Below are 23977 nucleotides of genomic sequence, written 5' to 3'. Positions count from 1 at the left end.
TCAGCCCTCAGATCTGCTACTTCCTTCTCTATTCGATCTACTGTGATCTGTACCTTGGCTCTCGTATCCGCCATCTTGCTCGAGTGTGAACTGCGACCGAAATTGGTCCCGCGTGCCCAAAGCTAGACGGACCAACTCCATTGGCGCACGGACCCCGTCAGATCCCGAAATTTTACCACCGAGAGAAGATCTCTTAGCAACAGGATCGGACTCAGTGATCTGCGCCCGAATGTCACCGCCGCCGCATCGCCGCCACCAAACACCGCCGCCACGAACTGGGAGGGACGGGAGGGATTTTACGAGAGAACCCAACCTCCTGCTCTCCCCAGCCCGATTCACCGCCGTCGAGTAGCCGCCGAGGAAATCAGTCGGCACTCTGATACCCTTGTAAGGCTCAAATTACCAGGAATTGCTAGATCGTCTCGAATTATGCAAGAACAGGGGAAATTCTGGGAGTTCAGTGGTACAATAGATGGATCGCGAGGCAAGAGACCCCGTCTTCCATACGATAGCTAGGGTTCTATCTACCAACTAAAAGGAAATCTGAATTACAACTTGCTGAGCCACGCCTCCGCGGCTGCTTTTAAGCTACAGTCCAGCTCATCGCGGTAAAACCCTTAAACAAGACTTAACAGTTACACACAGTGACTGAAACTTAACCCCGGGTGAAACGGTGAGGGTTCCATCCAAGCCGTTGAGCTGGTTGCTGCGTATCTGAACCGTTGCTTGTCTGAACTTGACTTGTCTCTGCATGATCTTCGTCAGTAGGCTCTCGGTTCGGGTCCTGACACCGCGAGCTCAAAATCGAGCCAGGGGAGACGGGGGACGATGGGAATCGAGGGGGGAACGAACGCGGGCGGGCTAGGGTTTCTGGGGGACAACTTAGTAGGCCGAGGGGGGTGCGGATGGCCGACACGTAGCCCTCGCGCCATGGATGACCGCCACGGCCTCTGTCCCCCTCCTGTAGCGCTACAGGAGGTTGAAGAGCCCCCTGTTGGGCTGGGCCCTACTAGCCCAACAGGCTTAATTCGTTTTTTTGTTTCCACCTTCTTTTGTTTCTTTTATTTCTTTACTACTTTGCATTTTAGTTGAGCTACTAAATGAGTTTTTTTAATACAAAACTTGGCACATAAATCATGCACAATTGTGTGGTGTTACACAAAAAGTTCCAAAGCATTTGACAAACTTTAGATATTTTTAGAAATTGAAAACATCAAGTATTTTGCTGCAGATCCTCTTAATTAATCCCCAGGGTCATTTTGGGAATTTTAGTGATGTTATTTTCCTCAACATAATTACTTAGGAATTATTTGTAATATTTTACTAAGTCTGTTTCTGCTGTTATTTTGTTGCTATGTATCCATGTGTCTACAAAGAGATCCATGCTCCTTTTGGTGATGTTCAGTAAGGATGTTTTGTAGATATAATTGTGCTCTATCCATCCATGCCCCTGTTTGCAATTATGGAGTGCCCTAGCATGACTCAATTTTGCTCTACTTTTGCTATAAAATATTCCTGGCAGATTGTTAACATGATATTCAATTTTTCCAAGGTTGTTGTAGTTGTTTCATACATGCTATGAACTTGCTCTTGCCATGGATAGCTTCATAAACATGCCATCTTGCTGTAGGTATGCTTGTTTTGTCATGAATTGCTTTATGGTGAGTGAATCAAGCTCACCAAGATGCCTTCAAAATACTGTTTCTGCCATGCTCTGTTTTCTGCTAAGTCTGAAACCTGTTAACGGAACTTGCTATGTTTACCTGGGTGCCATCATATCTTATGATCCTTTTTGCCTCATGGTCAGTAAGGGACTTTTGTTCTATGCATTTAGTAGATTCATGCCATGCCTTGTTTTGCTATGTTAAGTTCCTGTAGCATGTGTTTTGCTTGCTCTGAACATTGCTACCTGATGCTGTTTCAGCTATGTCCAGTAATTTCACCAAGTTTGTGAACCTGATATCTTTTGAACTTTTGCCATGCTTGTTTGAACCTGTTATGTTGTGATCTAGCCGTAGCTCAGTGTTCATCTTTTGTCAAGCATCTCCTGTAGAATACTGCCATATGCTTTGTTGCTATGTTGGAGTGCTTTAGCATAGTTACTTGTTGCATTCTAAGTATTATCATGCTGTTAATCGCATAATCGTGTCATTCTTGTTTTGCTTGCCATTTGCAAACCGTGCATCCGTTTCCGGTGATCTTTATATCGATTTCGACCGAAATCATCTCATCTTTCCAGTGGCATACTTGGTTGCCAAGTTACTGCCTTGATCATCCTTTTGCTTCCGGAGCACGCATACGCATCGCATATCATATCTCGCATATCATACATGTTTTGCATCATGTTGCTTGTACATTTCCCGTGATTGATTGTGGTTCCGTTGCTTGTGTTCTTGTTTTGGGTAGAGCCGGAAGACGAGTTCGTGAACGAGGAACCTGTTGAGTACGCTTACGAGGATCAAGCTTTCGACAACTCTGAGAACCTTGCAGGCAAGATGACCATACCCTCGAAATCATTTCTATCTTTGCTTTGCTAGTTGTTCGCTCTATTCTGCTATGCTGCGCTACCTACCACTTGCTATATCATGCCTCCCATATTGCCATGTCAGCCGCTAACCATCCTTTCCTAGCAAACCGTTGTTTGGCTAAGTTACCGCTTTTGCTCAGCCCTTCTTATAGCGTTGCTAGTTGCAGGTGAAGTTGAAGTTGGTTCCATGTTGGAACATGGATATTTTGGAATATCACAATATCTCTTATTTAATTAATGCATCTATATACTTGGTAAAGGGTGGAAGGCTCGGCCTTATGCCTGGTGTTTTGTTCCACTCTTGCCGCCCTAGTTTCCGTCATACCAGTATTATGTTCCTTGAGTTTGCGTTCCTTACGCGGTTGGGTGATTTATGGGACCCCCTTGACAGTTCGCCTTGAATAAAACTCCTCCAGCAAGGCCCAACCTTGGTTTTACCATTTGCCACCTAAGCCTTTTCCCTTGGGTTTTTGCGAGCCCGAGGGTCATCTTTATTTAAACCCCCCGGGCCAGTGTTCCTCTGAGTGCTGGTCCAAACTAGAGCACCGTGCGGGACCGTCCCTTGGCAACTTGGGTTACATTGGTACCTGTACGCTTAGCTTATCCGGTGTGCCCTGAGAACGAGATATGTGCAGCTCCTATCGGGATTTGTCGGCACAGCGGGTGGTCTTGCTGGTCTTGTTTTACCATTGTCGAAATGTCTTGTAAACCGGGATTCCGAGACTGATCGGGTCTTCCTGGGAGAAGGTTTATCCTTCGTTGACCGTGAGAGCTTATAATGGGCTAAGTTGGGACACCCCTGCAGGGTATTATCTTTCAAAAGCCGTGCCCGCGCTTATGAGGCAGATGGGAATTTGTTAATGTCCGGTTGTAGAGAACTTGTCACTTGACTTAATTAAAATATATCAACCGTGTGTGTAGCCGTGATGGTCTCTTCTCGGCGGAGTCCGGGAAGTGAACGCGGTTTGAGTTATGCATGAACGTAAGTAGTTTCAGGATCACTTCTTGATCATTTCTAGCTTCGCGACCGTTGCGTTGCTTCTCTTCTCGCTCTCATCTGCGTATGTTAGCCACCATATATGCTTAGTGCATGCTGCATCTCCACCTCATTACACCATCCGGTCCTATAAGCTTAATTAGTCTTGATCTCGCGGGTGTGAGATTGCTGAGTCCTCGTGACTCACAGATTCTACCAACACAGTTGCAGGTGCCGACGACGCCAGTGCAGATGACGCAACCGAGCTCAAGTGGGAGTTCGACGAGGAACGTGGTCGTTACTATGTTTCTTTTCCTGATGATCAGTAGTGGAGCCCAGTTGGGACGATCGGGGATCTAGCATTTGGGGTTATCTTATTTTCATTTGGATTTGACCGTAGTCGGTCTATGTGTGGATTTTGGATGATGTATGAATTAAATTATGTATTGTGTGAAGTGGCGATTGTAAGCCAACTCTTTATCCCATTCTTGTTCATTACATGGGATTGTATGAAGATCACCCTTATTGCGACAAAACCACAATGCGGTTATGCCTCTAAGTCGTGCCTCGACACATGGGAGATATAGCCGCATCGTGGGCGTTACATAGGGTCCGCACGCTTAACGTTCGGTGACGATCAGTATTATGAGTTTATGTGTTTTGATGTACCGAAGATAGTTCGGAGTCCCGGATGTGATCACGGACATGACGAGGAGTCCCGAAATGGTAGAGACATAAAGATTGATATATTGGACGGCTATATTCGGACACCGGAAGTGTTCCGGGTGGTTTCGGAGTAAACCGGAGTGCCGGAGGGGTTACCGGAACCCCCCGGGGAAGTATTGGGCCTTAGTGGGCCTTAGGGGAGAGAGAGGGCAGCAGCCCAGGAGGTGGCGCGCCCCCTCCCATGGGGAGTCCGAATTGGACTAGGGGAAGGGGGCTCGGCCCCTCTTTCCCTCTCCCTCTCCCTCTCCTTCCTTCCCCCTTCCCCATTCCTTGGGGCACACCAAGGCCGGCCGGCCTCCCCCCTTGCTCCTTTATATACGGGGGCGGGGGGGCACCCTAGGACACAAGTTGATTGTTCCAAGCCGTGTGCGGTGCCCCCCTCCACCATAATCCACCTCGGTCATATCGTAGCGGTGCTTAGGCAAAGCCCTGCGTCGGTAGCTTCATCATCACCGTCATCACGTCGTCGTGCTGACGGAAATCTCCCTTGAAGCTCTACTGGATCGTGAGTTCGTGGGACGTCACCGAGCTGAACGTGTGTAGATCGCGGAGGTGTCGTACGTTCGGTACTAGGATCGGTCGATCGTGAAGACGTACGACTACATCAACCGCGTTGTCATAACGCTTCCGCTTACGGTCTACGAGGTGGACGACACTCTCCCCTCTCGTTGCTATGCATCACCATGATCTTGCGCGTGCGTAGGATTTTTTTTTGAGATTACTACGTTCCCCAACAGTGGCATCCGAGCCAAGTTTATGCGTAGATGTTATATGCACGAGTAGAACACAAGTGAGTTGTGGGCGATACAAGTCATACTTTGATTCGGTGGTATTGTTGGATGAAGCGGCCCGGACCGACATTACGCATACGCTTACGCGAGACTGGTTCTACCGACGTGCTTCGCACACAGGTGGCTGGCGGGTGTCAGTTTCTCCAACTTTAGGTGAATCGAGTGTGGCTACGCCCGGTCCTTGTGAAGGTTAAAACAGCACATACTTGACAAAATATCGTTGTGGTTTTGATGCGTAGGTAAGAACGGTTCTTGCTCAGCCCGTAGCAGCCACGTAAAACTTGCAACAACAAAGTAGAGGACGTCTAACTTGTTTTTGCAGGGCATGTTGTGATGTGATATGGTCAAGACATGATGCTAAATTTTATTGTATGAGATGATCATGTTTTGTAACAGAGTTATCGGCAACTGGCAGGAGCCATATGGTTGTCGCTTTATTGTATGAAATGCAATCGCCATGTAATTGCTTTACTTTATCACTAAGCGGTAGCGATAGTCGTAGAAGCAATAGTTGGCGAGACGACAACGATGCTACGATGGAGATCAAGGTGTCGCGCGGGTGACGATGGTGATCATGACGGTGCTTTGGAGATGGAGATCAAATGCACAAGATGATGATGGCCATATCATATCACTTATATTGATTGCATGTGATGTTTATCTTTTATGCATCTTATTTTGCTTAGTACGGCGGTAGCATTATAAGATGATCTCTCACTAAATTTCAAGGTACAAGTGTTCTCCCTGAGTATGCACCATTGCGAAAGTTCGTCGTGCCGAGACACCACGTGATGATCGGGTGTGATAAGCTCTATGTTCACATACAATGGGTGCAAGCCAGTTTTGCACACGCAGAATACTCGGGTTAAACTTGACGATCCTAGCATATGCAGATATGGCCTCGGAACACTGAGACCGAAAGGTCGAGCATGAATCATATAGTAGATATGATCAACATAGTGATGTTCACCATTGAAAACTACTCCATCTCACGTGATGATCGGACATGGTTTAGTTGATATGGATAACGTGTTCCGGGTGGTTTCGGAGAAAAGCGGAGTGCCGGAGGGGTTACCGGAACCCCCGGGGGAAGTATTGGGCCTTAGTGGGCCTTAGGGGAGAGAGAGCGCAGCAGCCCAGGAGGTGGCGCGCCCCCTCCCATGGGGAGTCCTAATTGGACTAGGGGAAGGGGGCGCGGCCCCTCTTTCCCTCTCCCTCTCCCTCTCCTTCCTTCCTCCTTCCCCCTTCCCCCTTCCTAGTAGGACTAGGAAAGGATGAATCCTACTCCTACTAGGAGGAGGATTCCTCCTCTCCTTGGGGCGCACCAAGGCCGGCCGGCCTCCCCCCTTGCTCCTTTATATACGGGGGCGGGGGGCACCCTAGGACACAAGTTGATTGTTCCAAGCTGTGTGCGGTGCCCCCTCCACCATAATCCACCTCGGTCATATTGTAGAGGTGCTTAGGCGAAGCCCTGCGTCGGTAGCTTCATCATCACCGTCATCACGCCGTCGTGCTGACGGAACTCTCCCTCGAAGCTCTACTGGATCGTGAGTTTGTGGGACGTCACCGAGCTGTACGTGTGCAGATCGCGGAGGTGCCGTACGTTTGGTACTAGGATCGGTCGATCATGAAGACGTACGACTACATCAACCGCATTGTCATAACGCTTCCGCTTACGGTCTACGAGGCTACGTGGACAACACTCTCCCCTCTTGTTGCTATGCATCACCATGACCTTGCGTGTGCGTAGAATTTTTTTTGAAATTACTACGCTCCCCAACAGCATGATACTGGGTTTGTTACATCATTCATGGGGACACTCGATTTTGCTCCGTCGACTACGATTACTCCTGAAGAAAGCACAAAACACCTTACAACAAGTCGGGGGGCAAGGACGGCCACCAGCAGGCCCAAAACCCCATCGTCGTCTAGCTCTAAACCACATTACCCATGGACTACACGTGATAAGATGAAATCCTAACTCAAGCTGATATAAGATCAGTCACCGACGAAGACTAATTAGGTGACCTAACATGACTACTCTGCTTCTCCCTCTGCGCCGGCCATTCTAGTAGCAATCTCCAGCGCCTCGCTGTCAAGGCCAGTCAGCTTGACAATGGTAGCGATGTCGTCCGGCGTCAGTGGTTCGTCGAACTTCTTCAGCAGCGCGGCCGCATCCTTTGGTGTAATCTTGTCCTTCGAGCCGAGCCCTCCGAGCTCCTGGATGAGGCGGAGCACCGCGCGCTAGGCGACCGGGACACTGCATCCAGAGGATGCCTGATGGATGTTGCGCCTCATGGGGGCAGATGATGCCCGCGTCTTGGGAAGGGTGGATCAACGGTGCCTCGGCGGCGGTGGCGCGGCGAGGACGATCGGCTGCACCGCAGCGAACAGACTTGGAGTGGCAGCCTGCTCGACCTCTTCGCGTGTCCCTCCAATCTGCAAATGATCGACCTGTTGCGTGATCGTAGAGACGTGGAACCCGACAGTTGTCGGCGCTGGTGTCGCGACGCATGGGTATGCCATGGGCTATGCGAGATCAACGATGCACGACAACATGTCTTCCTTGCAGAGCTCATCGTTGGCGTCCCTGACGTCGATCTTGCGGGTCCTGGTGTGGGGTGGAACGCCCTATCGGCTTCGAAAGCCAACGGAGTGTTGAGCGCCTCCAGCATGGCATTCTCCATCTCCAACTACATCACATCAGTGCATGATGGGGGAGAGAGGGCGAGGCCACCGGAGAAGGTAAAGAAAGCCGCCACGAGGTCTGGGTCGCTATCCGCCTGAAGGGGGGCGGCCTGAGCCAGAAGAGGCTGCGGGGGTGTGGCCTTCGGCGCATTTCCTGTGCGGGCTCCCTTGCTCTTAGTGCGGCCCCGCTCGCCACCGGCGTGCCGCCTGCCCGCCGGCGTCCTGCTTTGGTGCCCTGTGTTGGGGAACGTAGTAATTTCAAAAAAATTCCTACGCACACGCAAGATCATGGTGATGCATAGCAACGAGAGGGGAGAGTGTTGTCTACGTACCCTCGTAGACCGACAGCGGAAGCGTTATCACAACGCGGTTGATGTAGTCGTACGTCTTCACGATCCGACCGATCAAGTACCGAACGTACGGCACCTCCGAGTTCTACACACGTTCAGCTCGATGACGTCCCTCGAACTCCGATCCAGCCGAGTGTTGAGGGAGAGTTTTGTCAGCACGACGGCGTGGTGACGATGATGATGTTCCACCGACGCAGGGCTTCGCCTAAGCTCCGCAACGGTATTATCGAGGTGTAATATGGTGGAGGGGGGCACCGCACACGGCTAAGAGATCTCAAGGATCAATTGTTGTGTCTCTGGGGTGCCCCCTTGCCCCCGTATATAAAGGAGCAAGGGAGGAGGAGGCCGGCCCTAGGAGGGGGCGCACCAAGTGTGGAGTCCTACTAGGACTCCCTAGTCCTAGTAGGATTCCACCTCCCATATGGAATAGGAAAAGAGGAAGGGAAAAAGAGAAGGAAGGAAGGGGGCGCCCCCCTTCCCTAGTCCAATTCGGACCAGACCAAGGGAAGGGGTGCGGCCACCCTTGAGGCCCTTTTCCTTCTTTCCCGTATGGCCCAATAAGGCCCAATACGTATTCCCGTAACTCTCCGGTACTCCGAAAAATACCCGAATCACTCGGAACCTTTCCGAAGTCCGAATATAGTCGTCCAATATATTGATCTTTACGTCTCGACCATTTCGAGACTCCTCGTCATGTCCCCGATCTCATCCGGGACTCCGAACTCCTTCAGTACATCAACATACATAAACTCATAATAAAACTGTCATCGTAACTTTAAGTGTGCGGACCCTACGGGTTCGAGAACTATGTAGACATGACCGAGACACGTCTCCGGTCAATAACCAATAGCGGGACCTGGATGCCCATATTGGCTCCCACATATTCTACGAAGATCTTTATCGGTCAGACCGCATAACAACATACGTTGTTCCCTTTGTCATCGGTATGTTACTTGCCCGAGATTTGATCGTCGGTATCTCGATACCTAGTTCAATCTCGTTACCGGCAAGTCTCTTTACTCGTTCCGTAACACATCATCCCGCAACTAACTCATTAGTCACAATGCTTGCAAGGCTTATAGTGATGTGCATTACTGAGTGGGCCCAGAGATACCTCTCCGACAATCGGAGTGACAAATCCTAATCTCGAAATACGCCAACCCAACAAGTACCTTTGGAGACACCTGTAGAGCACCTTTATAATCACCCATTTACGTTGTGACGTTTGGTAGCACACAAAGTGTTCCTCCGGTAAACGGGAGTTGCATAATCTCATAGTCAGAGGAACATGTATAAGTCATGAAGAAAGCAATAGCAACATACTAAACGATCGGGTGCTAAGCTAACGGAATGGGTCAAGTCAATCACGTCATTCTCCTAATGAGGTGATCTCGTTAATCAAATGACAACTTATGTCTATGGCTAGGAAACATAACCATCTTTGATTAACGAGCTAGTCAAGTAGAGGCATACTAGTGACATTCTGTTTGTCTATGTATTCACACATGTATTATGTTTCCGGTTAATACAATTCTAGCATGAATAATAAACATTTATCATGATATAAGGAAATAAATAATAACTTTATTATTGCCTCTAGGGCATATTTCCTTCACCTTGGGGCCGCTTCAACCATGTCTGTCGCCTTTGCCTCTGGCGTGGCACGAGGTGTTACGTCTCCAACGTATCTATAATTTTTTATTATTCCATGCTATTATATTATCTATCTTGGATGTTTTATATGCATTAATATGCTATTTTATATCATTTTTTGGACTAACCTATTAACCTAGTGCCCGATGCCAGTTGCTGTTTTTCCTTGTTTTTTGTCTTCTACAGAAAATCATTAACTAACAGAGTCCAAATGAACGAAACTTTTTGAGGATTTTTCTAGGACCAGAAGACAACCACGAAGGTTCAGGAGGAGGCCAGAGGGGCCACGAGGGAGCCACAAGCTCGTAGGGTGCGCCCCCAGGCTTGTGGTCCCCTCGGGACTCCCCTAACCCTAATTCCAGCTCTATAAATACTCAAATATTCCCCGTATACCAGAGGGCACACCAAAAATACTTTTTCGCCACCACAAGCTTCTGTTCTCATGAGATCCCATCTTGGGGCCTTTTCTGGCACTCTGCCGGAGGAGGATTCGATCACGGAGGGCCTCTACACCAACCTTGCTGCCCTACCGATGATGTGTGAGTAGTTTACCATAGACCTACGGGTCCATAGCTAGTAGCTAGATGGCTTCTTCTCTCTCTTTGATCTTCAATACAATCTTCTCCTCGATGTTCTTGGAGTTCTATTCGATGTAATCTTCTTTTGCGGTGCATTTGTTGAGATCCGATGAATTGTGGATTTATGATCACATTATCTATGAATATTATTTGAGTCTTCTCTGAACTCTTTTATGCATAATTAAGATAGCTTTGTATTTCTCTCCGATCTATTGATTTGGTTTAGCCAACTTGATTGATCTATTTTGCAATGGGAGAGGTGCTTTGTGATGGGTTCAATCTTGCGGTGTCCTCACCCAGTGACAGTAGGGGTAGCGAGGCACGTATTGTATTGTTGTCATTAAGGATAAAAACATGGGATTTTTACCATATTGATTGGATCTATCCCTCTACATCATGTCATCTTGTTTAAGGCGTTACTCCGTTCTCGTTAACTTAATACACTAGATGCATGCTGGATAGCGGTCGATGTGTGGAGTAATAGTAGTAGATGCAGGCAGGAGTCGGTCTACTTGTCATGGACGTGATGCCTATATTCATGATCATTGCCTTAGATATCGTCATAACTTTGCACTTTTCTATCAATTGCTCAACAGTAATTTGTTTATCCATCTATGTGTTCTTTCAAGAGAGAAACCTCTAGTGAAAACTATGGCCCCCGGGTCTATTTCTCATCATATATTTTCAGATCTATAAAACCAAAAATACAAAAATACCTTGCTGCAATTTATTTACCTTTACTTTTTATTTATCTTTTATACATATCTCTATCAGATCTCATCCTTGCAATTAACCGTGAAGGGATTGACAACCCCTTTTTCGCGTTGGGTGCAAGTATTTGTCTGTTTGTGTAGGTCAACTATTGGAGATTTGCATGTACCTCCTACTGGATTGATACCTTGGTTCTTAACTAAGGAGAATACTACTCTACTTTGCTGCATCACCCTTTTCTCTTCAAGGGAAAACCAACGCAAGCTCAAGAAGTAGCAAGGTGCCCAGTAGCGCCTCTCTCCAAGAGCGCCTGGAGCCACCCTAATCTTCGTCGTCGTTGTCTCGCCTATCTTACGGCCGGGCGTGCGGGTCGCCGCAGCCCTGGGCCGCGAGGCGGGGCGCGACACGTCGTCTGTCCGGTTGTCCATCTTCCACGGTACCGACCCACACCCCTGACTCGGTCCTTGTGAAGGGGCGATTGTCGCCAGAGGATGAGGAGGGAGCCGCTCTGTCCAGAGTGCGACGAGCGCGGAGAGAGCGGGGTCCAGTCCTCCACCCTGTCCACGTGGAGCGGTAGATCATAGCGCCGAACGCCCGGCGGCGGAGGGACGTGGCAATCCGGGGGGAGAAGCCGAGGATCTCGTCGACGCGCCCTGCCCCACCCCCCACCCCCGCATGAGCACCCATATCGCCGGTGTGGACGGGATCCTCCAGCGATCCCCAAGAACGCGAAAGTCTTGGTGTGCCCTCTCTCTGCTTGCATCGGCAGGTTCACCACGACAACACGAATGTGGAGCGGGAGCTTCATGAGCGACGCATGGTCGTTCTCGTGCCATGCCCTGATGAAGAACCGGGCGACGTCCACCTTGATGATGTCGTGGCGGACCGCGTTGTCGCGGTGCGCCGGCAGGTCAAAGTACACAAGGAAGCCTCGGGGTGGTGGAGGGGCGTGCAGAGTTGCGCCTCGATGGCCTTCCCCACAGCAATGGGATTGGTGGCATGGACCCGGTCTGCGGCGGAGAGGGAGACCGCGTACTGGCGCAGAATGTGCTCTTCGTGCTCGAGCGCAGGGGACGTCACCACCATCTTGTTGCTGACTCGAGGGCGCCGTGCCGGATCGCAGTGGAGGAAGCGCTGCATGGCTGGGGCGGAGGGGCGGCGGGGACGGGAAGCGCATGCGTTGATGGACCGGGGCCCTGGGCAGTGCCGGACGGAAAAGGTCACGCGCGGCCCCTCCGGGCCGCCGTTCCTTGGATTTTGTGGACACTTGCGACCGAAATGGCCTTGGAGCTCGCAGATGATGCAGCGGAGAGGATCTCTGCAGTCTACGCGGCGATGAAGCTTGTAGAGGCACCGGAAGCACTTCCCTTGAAGCGGCTTAAGAAAGCCTCGTGCCCGCGGGAAGCATTAACCCCACCGCGACGGTCCGAATGCAGCAGCCTGCGGTGCTGCCCAGCGTCCACAGGTTGGCGACAACCCTCATGGCTTTGCGGGATGAGACCTCGACCCACCCATCCTCGTAGCCCGAACGGGAAAGGCCGGCAGCGGGGGGAGGCGCGACAACCAGGGATTTAAGACGTGGCTGCCAAAGTGGGGGGGGGGGGGGGGGGGGGGGGGGGGGGGGGGCAAGATCCGTCGAGTTGAACCCCGACGCCATGCTGGAGGACCCGCCCCGTCGCAGGATCCGCGGCGTCGAGGCTGGATCTGACCCGGCGACCGTTGACACGGGCAAGCCTGGGGAGGGGGGAGGGCAGGGGCGTCAATGGACCGGGCACTGCCGACGAACCGTCATGTAGAAGGGTAGGTGCGGCCGGGGCGTCACCATGGGACTCGAGAGGGAACTGGCAGGCCACAACGGCCGGATCTGTGGCCGCCGCGGCCGGAGTGGCCAGCAGCGCGGGGTTGGGAGGCTCGGCCGAAGGTTTACTTCTAGTTTCCCCCAACAAGGATATTTGACCGTATAAATTCTAACGCGATACTACCAGTGGACTGGTCGAGCAGATGAGCCGTGGAAGGATTAGCAGCGCTAGCTCGTCCCAATCGCTCTAAAATTCAACCTTCCCCAAGCATGAGCTCCGCCAACAAAGTGTTTCTGCTATTGATCAAGCGAAAGGCTCAAGGAACTATCTAAGGTTGGTGTCTCACTTTACGGCGTGTTACAGAGGGAGAATATCACTTTACATGTACTCCCTCCGTCCAAAAAACCTTGTCCCACCTCCCTCCGTCCGAAAAAGCTTGTCCCAAATTAGTCTTTTGAATGGATGTATCCATTTTAGGGATAAGCTTTTCCGGACGGAGGGAGTACCATTTTTACATGTACCACTTGATATAAGCAAACCAAACAAATAATACAAAAGCATAGATCAAGCGATTCCCATACTAATCCTAGATAATACGTAGTACATGAGTTCATCAGGCTAGGAACTGCAGCACATTATTATTGTCGCGGTTGAGTTCTCAGGTCCGTCTAAATACAAGAACACACGAATAAATTGCAAACGCTACAGCAGTGTCTCGTTTTGGCCAGAACAGCACAGCTAGGGATTCATGCCTCTTATGGTACGTTCATCACCTGGATGGACTGCAGCATGTCGGAGAGGGCGATCACCAGGTCACCGGACTTGATCATGCCTCTCGCCTTGAGCAGGGAGAAAGTACGGTTCAGGTTGCTCTCCATGTCATCGGAGAAAGTGAGGCGGAAGGGGATGAGGCCCCATTGGAGGTTCAGTCGTCTCCTCACGGACGTCGAGTTCGTGAAGGCGAAGATTGGGCAGTCAGGGCGGCACCGTGAAAGCAGGGAGGCCATATGGCCACCCTTCGTGTAGACGAAAACGGCATCCACTTCCAACTTGTTAGCTGCAAGTCAAAATGGTTAGATATTATAGACCAAGTAAGTGAAAGGGCCAATTGACAGCAATATTTACCCATTTTAGCAGCAGAAATGCAGATCTCTTCTGATATTTTGTCAGAGAAAGAAGACGAAACGTCCTCAAGTTCTAGTGGCTCATGGTGCTTCTCCTCCCTCCACCATCTTTCAATCCTTAAGCTAACACTACTGAGGACAATGAGTGCCTTATCTGGATATCTACCCATTGCTGACTCGCCAGAAAGCATCAGAGCATCCGCACGTTGGTGGACTGCTTCAGAAACATCAGCAACTTCGGCCCTGGTGGGTATAGGATACTCGATCATCGATTCGAGAAGCTGGGAAGCAACAATGACTGGCTTGTTTAGCTGCCTGCACAGTTTAACTATCTTTTGTTGTATTGAAGGGACCTGCTCCAAGGGAATTTGTGCCCCTAAGTCCCCTCTGGCTACCATGGCACCATCCGATGCACGGATGATCTCCTCCAAGTTTGTCAAAGAGTCAATGCTCTCGATCTTTGCAATGACCGCTATATCACTGATCATAGACAACGAAATAATAATGATCAGGATGAAACAATTTGAGTCAATGTTTCAGAAACACAGCATGTGGCTCATTTCTATTCATAATGCATAATCTATGTTGGCCTTTTCAGAAAATAAGGCGCATAGATCAACTTCCGAAAGACTACAAAATACCAACAGAGTGACGGCTATTTTCTTTTGCCATTCAGCTTCATGCAATTCTTTACCATGCCCATTCATTTAGCCACAAACAAAATACACACGGAGTGAGTAGAAGTTACGACTTAAGGGGTTCAAATTTAAACAAAGATTCATGCAGCCCCAACAGTATGGTACATGAGAAACCTAGCTAATCTTCAAAAAAATCTGACACTCTAGCTAATCTTCACATTTGAAAGCTCAAATATTCCTGTAGGCATGGTTCGCTTAATTGTCCTCCGGAATTAATAATGAAAAAGTGGACAAAGCTAGCCATACACAGCTGGTTCCCGAATTTGGTGAAAGGGGCCGAGCTGCAGCAAGTTATAGCTGACTGCACCATTCAGATGATCCATTTGGATGTACCGTAAGTCCGCAACTGCGACATAACATTATTTGTAATTCCTTCTCTGTTTTTGTGAAAAGGTGATCAAAGGTCGTTGATTTGCCCTATTATCTCTAGTAACTACCAAGAATCAGTGCATTCATTGGTTCATTCTGGTTGTTTAGGCTATAAAAGGTATGTTTGTGTATTAATATACTAACAGAGGTCAAATAAAATAGTCTTCTTTCATTTGACAACAACGTAGGCTAGCTGGGTTGGTTGCTGGGCCAGACCTTAGGCTACGACCTGTTTGTTGGGCGACCTGGGTTCGTTTCCTCCCCGGCACAATCCTTTTTCTGCTTCATGCAAAGGCGTTCTCCCATGATTCGGTTAAACCGCTCGGTTTTACTCCTGGTTTACCCCAAAAACCGGCCGATTCGCCTGTTTCGCTCCGGTCCGATGGCGGGGCGGTCCACACAGTGCTTAAGAAACCGTGAGTGCCACCGGTTCCAGTTTTTTCCGGTTCGACCGCCGGTCCGGTCCGATTTTTAAAACCATACCTGGGGGTATAAGAGTTGATAAAGCTCTAGAAATAGTAGTCATGCATATTGTATTGTCAAGTATGCAGACCATTGAGAAAATAAAATTCAACTCTAACTAACTAACTAAATGTCTGTGTTACCATGGATTGAAAAACATGAAGATCCTTATGTGCTAAATCTATTGAAACAAAAGACAGTGAATTATTTATATAGGAATGAGGTGCCTGTATATTGCAGCGGAATACAGGTTTGCTACATCTACAGCATATCGCATGCAACTGCCGGCGTAGTGGCAATGGGCATGCTTCGTCAGTGGCATTACTTGCAGACACACTCATCTTTGCAAGCGACACTCACAAGTAATCTTAGCATTACCCAAGGAGGCTCTTACTGGAGAAAAGATGTGATCAACCTTACTCATTTGGTCTTGAGCGTGCTTCTGGTTCCATCAAGCCCTGTGTCCGCCACTACAACATGTCTGATCTATTAACCGGCCTTCAGACACTGGAGTCTAGGCATAGCTGCTTCCATTACCCTCTTCACAGCACGGGGGCAGATCAAAGAGCCGATTGGAGAGTGGAGAATATCATTGAGATGCATGATACAAATCAAGTTATCCAGTAGCAGGGTGAGGATGTAGTGTGGATCAGCGATGAGGGCAGCACACAATGACAGAGCCATTGCTGCTGAGATTGGAGCAGAAGCACCAGGGTAGAAGGGGGCCTCTGACCAGTAAGAACAGATGATGATGCGGGGAGGAAAACTGGATCTCACACTCATTTAAATTACGGCGATATAATAAACACTGTTTATTTTTTGCAAAATTAATAAACACTATTACACTTGAGGATTACAAGCTAAGAGGTTAAGATATGTGCGCACATGGGTATGAGTCATGGCGAGATAATAGGGCAGTCGAGGAACCAACTTTAGCTTACTCCCTCCATTTCATATTTCAAGAAGTATTTGCAACCAGTGTGAACTGAAGATTAAGGTGAGCCAAAAGCAAGAGAGTATTGAGTAGAAAAACTTATGTAGCCTTGCACCGAGGTTATTGCATTAGTGAATTATTTTCCAATATGCAGCGATGAATGGATGTATTTCAGCTTTCCTAGGAGACTTTGATGGCTGGCAACTCTCCGTCGCTCTAGCGGTGGATGGAGGAAGAAAAGTAACATAGGGGTAGTGTAGGAAGATGTGACTTGGTTGCAGCTTTGTTACCAGCATACGCCTTATAAAGTAAGAAAAGAAACTACACGCCCTAAAATATGAAATGGAGAGAGTTAAGGATGGCAATCTTGTCCAATAACCTGCGCACATGTTCCGAGTTTTCTCCCCGCAGGCATCTTCGCAGGTGCAAAGTAACGCCCAATAAGTGGTCAAGAGCATAGGTAACCTGTGCCGGGTCCACCCGTTTACAAAACTAAACCCTGTCTAATTCAATGGAATCAATTGTTGTATGTGGACCTTCTTTGGGAGTGAGGTAGCATCGACGTCTGAACTTGGTAGCTCCATGTGCTACTGACCGATGGGCGTCAGGCACATGAGCATACCCATGGGTGTCGGGCAATAGCCGGTGATGGGTATGCGCAAGGTTGTGTGCCTGTCATGAGTGGTCCTCATGGGCACGAAAATGTGTGGCAGGGACGGCATGGGTGACCCTTAAACGGACCCGTCACGCCCGATTGCCATCCATAGAGGAAATACATAAATCGATATGCGAACAGCAGTGGAGGAGAACTAGAAAGGCTTAGCGCTGTTATTTTTTCTCAAACACGCAAGACAGCTTTGTAACATTTCATTAGGAAGAAATATGTACAACTGAGGGAGAAAACTCACTCAATCCAACATGCCTGACCCACCCTCGGAACACAACCCTTGAAAGAAAAGAAAAAGTTGCCTTGCCTCACACAAAATGGGTCAGTGCTGTTATGACCGAGTCTCTTTTCTTTTGGGCGGGGTGGGGGGAGGGGGGGTCTGTTAGTGATATTGTACATGGGATGTTGGGAGCTGTGGGACCAAAAACATGATACTTGTCTGCGCGACTGACATGTGCACCTTGTACAGCTCAGGCATTAGTTTGCATGTGCGTATGTTAGCTGAGCTCAGATCTCCATGACAATATTATTTCATCCAATGGATGTGTAAAGTGATGCCACAGCTCCATGGACAGAAGGATGGGAAAGAACGCATCAGACGGCATTAAACAATTCTTTTCAACTAGTCAAGAACTTGAGAGAAATATTACCTGCCACGACTCCTTGCTGCTATGTAGCTCTTTAGATGGTTAATAACCTCAGCTGACTTAACAAATGAAACTGCAATAAAATCTACACCTTCAGCAATTCCAAAGTCTATGTCAAGCCAATCCTGCAAAAGGCATCACAAGAAAAAGGGGATTATTATGGATAACTACCAAATCCCTTTTTCAGCAAAAAAAAAAACCACCCAGAATACTACAGATTCATAGCAACAGCTTATCATGATAGTAAAGTCACCTTAGATGTAATTGTCGGAAGCATGGCATTCTTCGCGCGGACAACACTGCCATCCCGCCAAAATGTAAGATTGGCACGTGGCAACAGCAAACCAGGATCTGTGCAACGGCACTTCACATCCGGTCCTAGTTTCTCAACGACCTCAAACCGAGCCATTCCACCATCCACAAGAAGATCATCACCAACTCTCACATCTTCGTAGGAATCAGAAATACAATTAAGCGGCGACAAAAACTATAGAGGGTAATGAAGAGGTATACTAACCTTCAGCGAAGCCTTCGTAGTTCACATGAACAGTTAGTTCTGGGAGAGGTGCCTCAAAAGATCTAACACTGAATGTCCAGATTTCTCCATCCTGTGAAATCCACCAAAATAGAGTGTGACCAAACTTATAATGGTACTAAGGCAATTCTCTAAAAAAGATAGCAAATAAAATTCCTAGTGATGACCACAGAAACACTTGCACCCAAGGCTCAAATCAGAAATTGCACAGTAAACGATATAGCTGAGCATATCAGGGATTCTCATTAAATATGAGTATAGATGAGTTGGGTTGGGTAGTTGGCTACTCTTCAATCTTATGTCCAGCTCTTGTTATATGATGTTTTCACAAAGAGGATGTCAGAATCTCATTTTTCAGAGTAGTGCCTCAATTACCTATAGCTGTTGATTAAACTTTAGTCTGAAATTTTTACAGATTATATTCATAACATTTAGTATGAAATAGACCGTATCATGCCACCACTAGTTACCATCAAAATTTCAACTGTTATATATGGAAAACTAGTAGATAACCCACGCGTTGCCGCGGGATGGTAGGCTGAAAACATGGATAATTACATTGATGACGTGAATAATTGTGAGAATTAATTTTGATGTGATGGCAAATGATTTGGCAGCCATGCATGATTTGTTGATGTGAAAGGGTTGCATGCATGGGGAAAATAGTTTGGGATGGTAGATTAAAGACGTGGAGGACATGCATGGTTTGTTCATGTGGAGGCTCTGCATGCTTAGAATAGATAGTGGGTTGCAACTATTTAAGAATAGAAGATAAGATTAAATTTGAAAAGTAACCCAGCTTTCATAAAAGGCTGCATTAGGTTGAACATGCATATCTTTAATTTTTATTATGATTACACTAGTCTTTTCTTGATCGTAGAACTTGGCGACTGCATGCCAAAATGCATTTCTCCTTTGAGTTACTCGATTTTATTGGACTTTTCTTACCATTGTATTTCCATTGACAAAGGTGATCCGCAAAGTTCAGACTCCACTAATCACGAAGATTTTGCTAAGCCTGCCTATAGAGAGGGGAAAAGATTCAAGAAATTTGTGGGTTTTAAGTATACAAGTTTCTTCTGGTTTTCGCCTGGTTTTCCCTAATGAACTGGGCAACTCTATTCTTACAATCAATTGCCCTAACCTTTCAAGGATTCTCCGAAAATATATATACATGTTTTCAAAACACGGTCTCAAGCACTATTAACTTCCAAGTATTTAAAGAAGCAATAACAACATCTTAGAAGAAAAGAAAACTCATGCCCACATCCTATTGATAAGTTAACCAAAGACAACATGCCCAACCGTGTCACATATCAGTCATGTTGGGGTCATTGGGAGTTCAACCCAAATGGCCAAAAAGTGACTACAGATTAGATTTTAAAAAATCATACTAAATTCCTAACAACTAAATCTGGTACAACCAATCCACTGAAGTCACTCAAATCAGAATACCTTTTTTGTTTCGAGAGCTGCTAAAAGCAAGACCTGAAGGATGCTTCATACGATTATTCAAGTGTTGGACCCTAGACCATGACAATTACCTTCAGAAGCTCATTGCTCATCACTTCTTAACTTCTTAGCTATCTAGAATCTAGAATTTTTTCAACCCAGTACCAAACATATGACAAAGATACGCAAAAACAAATATCTGAAACGAGATAATTGCTATAATATCCCTTGTTTCAGCTATTTTACTGGCCCCTGCATTCAAGAAATTAAATTAGAAATGCTACCAGCATTTTAAAAATGGGATACCTCTACTATAAAGGGAAGTTGGTGTTTGTAGGTCATTAATTTTTGTTTCGTCCTCCCTCGTTCGGTTGGGCCTTGCCCACGCTCCAAAAGCAAAACAAAGCCACCGAAAAGACCGCATCTACTTGGGACTTCGCCTGTATATTTCAGCGAAAAACCTGGTGGCCGGCTGGCCGCGTACACTTGGGCTTTGAAAAAAACAGCTTGCAGCGAACAGGAATTTTATGCCCACGCGAGCGGCTTGGCCATACGGAGATGGGATTCAAACACGTGACTTGCGGTTTAGTTCTATCTGTTGTAACCAACTCAGCCAAATAGGCCGGTGGAAGCATACAAGTTATCCTTTCTTTTCAATCAACAGGCGCAAAGCTTCCCCCCTAGATTTTCCTCGGTTGTCCATCTCACACATGAAACAGGAACACAAGAGTCTAGCTCACGTACGCCAGTATGGCTGGGCTATCTCCTAATCCTTCTGTTCGAATTAACCACAAGTCATAGTCCAGGTCAGACCCGAAACAATCACTGTATAGATATTACCTAGCTACCTTTTGCTGCTTTATATATCTATACATGTAACTCTACGTGTAATCAATCAGATCAAAGAAAGGCAAGCTTCTGAGGCAACCAAATCGATGTACGTGTCATGTGCGCTGCGTGTGTGTTAAGCCAGCCTTCAATACTTCCCTTTCTTTCCAGGGTTTGTATTAAAAATGCAACACCCTGTTCTGACCATATTGCCCTATGTATCATCATTCGATAAACCGAGAAATGCTTCTTCTCTCTGATTCAAGTAGAAATACAAATGGAAAAATTCGAAGGGTATTCAGAAAAACATAAATCTCGTCAACAATACTTTGTCTACCCACTTCTCTTTCAGGAATATATTTATGCATTTGCCCACCATTATGGATTAAATGGTTCTGAACCTGTGGAAATAGTTGTTAGTTGTAATAACAAGAAATTTAGTTCACTACTTGTGAAACGTTTAATTATTCAAAAAGTAGGAATCGATCAAGGTAGCTCGTACGTGTGCACAGCTGTACCGGCGTACCTCAGCCGAGTCCCTAATGTGTTCGATAAGAACTCCTCGAATTTTTCTATTATGTTAGTTGGAGGATGGAGATTTTTCGCGCAACGGTTTCGATCTCACCGGACACGAACGACACTCCACTACCCAATTCCTCAGCCAAACCAACCCTGATTCATGACAGCTGGTGTTTGCTCCGTAGCGAAGCACATATTGTCTGATGTGCATGAGAATTCGTAAGGAACATGAAAAGGGAAGAGCAGCTGCCGAGCCAAAACCCAGCGCCAACCTCACCTCTGCCTTGGCCGCTGGCGCGCCGCCGAGGTCCCCCATGTGGATCTCGCTCCCCTCGGTGTCCATCATGACGGCAACGGCATACCCCTTCTCCTCGTTGAGCATCCGCACGGAGCTGATGACCTTCTGGTGCCACTCGCGGTCCCCATGGCACATGTTGAGACGCGCGACGTTCATCCCCCCCACGGCCAGCGCCTCCAGCTCCGAGGGGCCGCAGGTGGCGGGGCCCACGGTGCAGACGAGCTTGGTGCGGCGCGTACTCCGGGACCCGTTCTCCCGCAGCTCGGCCTCCGTGGCCACGTCAATGTCGATGGGCGCTGCCGCAGCGGGCTCGGCCACCAGGAGGCCGTTTGGGTTGGGGAAGGCGGCGAGGTCAGGGTGGGCTGAGCTACAGGACGCGACCAGGCGCTGAGGCCGGCGGGAGGGCAGCAGGCGGAGGTGGGCGGCGCCGGCCAGCGAGAGGGTGGACGTGGGGGCGACGGACTTGGGCGCCGCGAGGTGGAGGAGGGAGTGCGCGGCGGGCATAGCGGCGTCGGCGGTGGAGATGCGCGCTTGCGGAGAGTAGTGAGTAAATTTTGCGGGGGCTTTGGCTCTCGCGGGAGGGGGGCGGAGATTGCGAGGATGATGCTTTGGGAGATGCCGCCGGTTCGGTTGGGAGTGTCGCCGTATGAGCTGGTGACATCATCTTGTCCTTCCGAGTGCTTCACGCTATATGCACAAATATGAATGCCACGTAGTAAAAAAAAACTGACTTGACAAAGCAACTAAAAAGAAAAGAATGTTATGATGATCTAAAAAGAAATAGTGTTAATCACGTGGAACTATGCAAAATGTTCACCAACAAATGCATAAAAGAGTTTGGTTATTAAATAATTAAATGTGGGAAGCTTAGCTTAAAAAATAAGCTTTTCTATCTCATAATTTTGAGATGAAAGACCTGGATGTGGCTGGTGTTATCCTGAATATCAAGATGTTGACAGATAGTGAGGGTGGGATTACACTTCTGCAATCCCACTATGTTGAGAAGATTCCGAGTCGCTTTGGGTATTCAGATTGCAAACCTTCTCTAACACCATATAACCATAACATGCCGATTCGAAAGTTCGAAGGCGCGGATATAGATCAAATGAGATACTCTTAAGTGATTGGTTCACGAATGTACCTAGTTTGCGCTTTTGTTGTGAGCATAGTGAGCCGATTTGTTTCCAATCCAAGCGATATACATTGTCGTGATGTTGAAAGAGTTATGCGCTATCTGAGAGGAATTGTGAGCCATGGACTTCACTGTACCGAATACCCGATGGTACTTGAAGGGTATAGTGATGCGAATATGATCTCTGATGCTGATGAGACGAAAGCCACAAGTGAATATGTGTTCATACTTGGTGGTGGTGGTGTTTCCTAGGGGTCTTGCATGCAGACTATCTTAACGAAGTTAACAATGGAAGCTGAACTCACAATATTAGACAAATCATGTGTCGAAGCATAATGACTTCGAGAGCTTTTGATGGACTTGTCGGTGGTTGAAAAGCCAATTCCGACTATCCTTATAAACTGTGATAATTAGACAGTAACTGCCAAGGCAAAGAGGTCAAGGGACAATATGCAATCCACAAAGCATATAAGGAGATTGAAATATGTCAGGCATATAAGAAACTCCGGAGTAGTGTCGTTAGATTACATCCAATCGGCTAAGAACCTGGCGGAACCTTTACGGAAGGGTTATCGTGAATTGTGATAAAAAATGCATCGAGTGAGATGGTATGAGACGCACATGAGTTGACATATGGTAGTAACCTAACTTATGTGATTGGAGATCCCGTGAAATAGGAGCTGAGAAGACAAGCTACTAGTTAACTAAGGAGAGTAACCTTACCAACCCACTTTGTTGGAGATGCGGTACTCTCGTAATCTTTAAGGCAGGTTGATGTTTGTCTTAATATGTTCTAAAACTTGTAAAAGCAAGATGTTATACTACAGAGCAATCTTTGGAAGAACACATCTATGTAAGTCTGACTACTGGTCATAACCTATGAGATAGGGTAATCTCTAGCAAGGTCATGAAAAGGTCAGAAGTGTGACTAATATGCTCCACCAGTGAAGTTAGCCTTCGGTAGCCTAGTACTAGTAAGCCAATTGGTGAACTTCTGAACGCCAAACTGAAAGGCATGGTTCATTGTTTAGTTGTGAAGAAGTCTAGCTCTTTGCTCTAGGTGGATGTTCAACCTTAATTGGTCCCAATAAAAATTCTGGTATATCAAAACATTGTTTGAAACAAAGGACAACATAATGTGCCTCGAGATCTAGTGGGGGATTGTTGAATTATGCATGGGTGTTGGGCCATATAAAAAATAATTTCGGGTTAATTTCTATGTCCCATATGAGATGCCATGACATGATGAAGTTTAGTACCATACCGTTAGTGGAAGAGAGTTAAGGCATGTTTATAAAGGATTCTCTTCTAGTTACTATTGGAGCGTGAGAAGAGGAGTGGTACACGCGCTCCTCCTCCACCCCACCCCTCGCCTTGCGACGCAACACTCGCGCATCCATCGTGTTTCGTGATCGCTGAGCTCAGACCTATGTCATGTATACGCTTTTTTTATCGGTCATGAATGGTTAATTAATCCAAGATTAATTACGAGTCGCTAATAGATGTACCACTG

The 23977-nt window shown here is 47.5% G+C and overlaps 1 protein-coding gene across 1 annotated transcript; it reads right to left on the bottom strand.

Annotated features, from left to right (window-relative positions):
• Positions 1-13329: 13329 nt before the first annotated feature.
• On the bottom strand, positions 13330-22004 carry LOC109768051 (pyruvate kinase isozyme A, chloroplastic). The gene is made up of 6 exons (XM_020326778.4): positions 21312-22004; positions 18218-18308; positions 17954-18147; positions 17704-17825; positions 13925-14403; positions 13330-13856 (listed from the first exon to the last, which is right to left on the bottom strand). The coding sequence occupies exons 1-6, from the start codon at positions 21834-21836 to the stop codon at positions 13555-13557; spliced, it is 1713 nt and encodes a 570-aa protein (XP_020182367.1). The 5' UTR covers positions 21837-22004; the 3' UTR covers positions 13330-13554.
• Between the last annotated feature and the right edge of the window lie 1973 nt (positions 22005-23977).

Source organism: Aegilops tauschii, chromosome 2 (genome assembly GCF_002575655.3).
Source record: "Aegilops tauschii subsp. strangulata cultivar AL8/78 chromosome 2, Aet v6.0, whole genome shotgun sequence".
In the NCBI taxonomy this organism is placed as follows: domain Eukaryota; kingdom Viridiplantae; phylum Streptophyta; class Magnoliopsida; order Poales; family Poaceae; genus Aegilops; species Aegilops tauschii.
This window is presented reverse-complemented; position numbering and strand designations above follow the sequence as displayed.

Coding starts and splice junctions, on each gene's coding strand:
- LOC109768051 (XM_020326778.4), bottom strand. CDS start 21,836: ATGCCCGCCGCGCACTCCCTCCTCCACCTCGCGGCGCCCAAGTCCGTC. Junction 18,148..18,217: donor CTACGAAGGCTTCGCTGAAG/GTTAGTATACCT, acceptor ATTCCTACGAAG/ATGTGAGAGTTGGTGATGAT. Junction 13,857..13,924: donor CATTTCTGCTGCTAAAATGG/GTAAATATTGCT, acceptor TTTGACTTGCAG/CTAACAAGTTGGAAGTGGAT.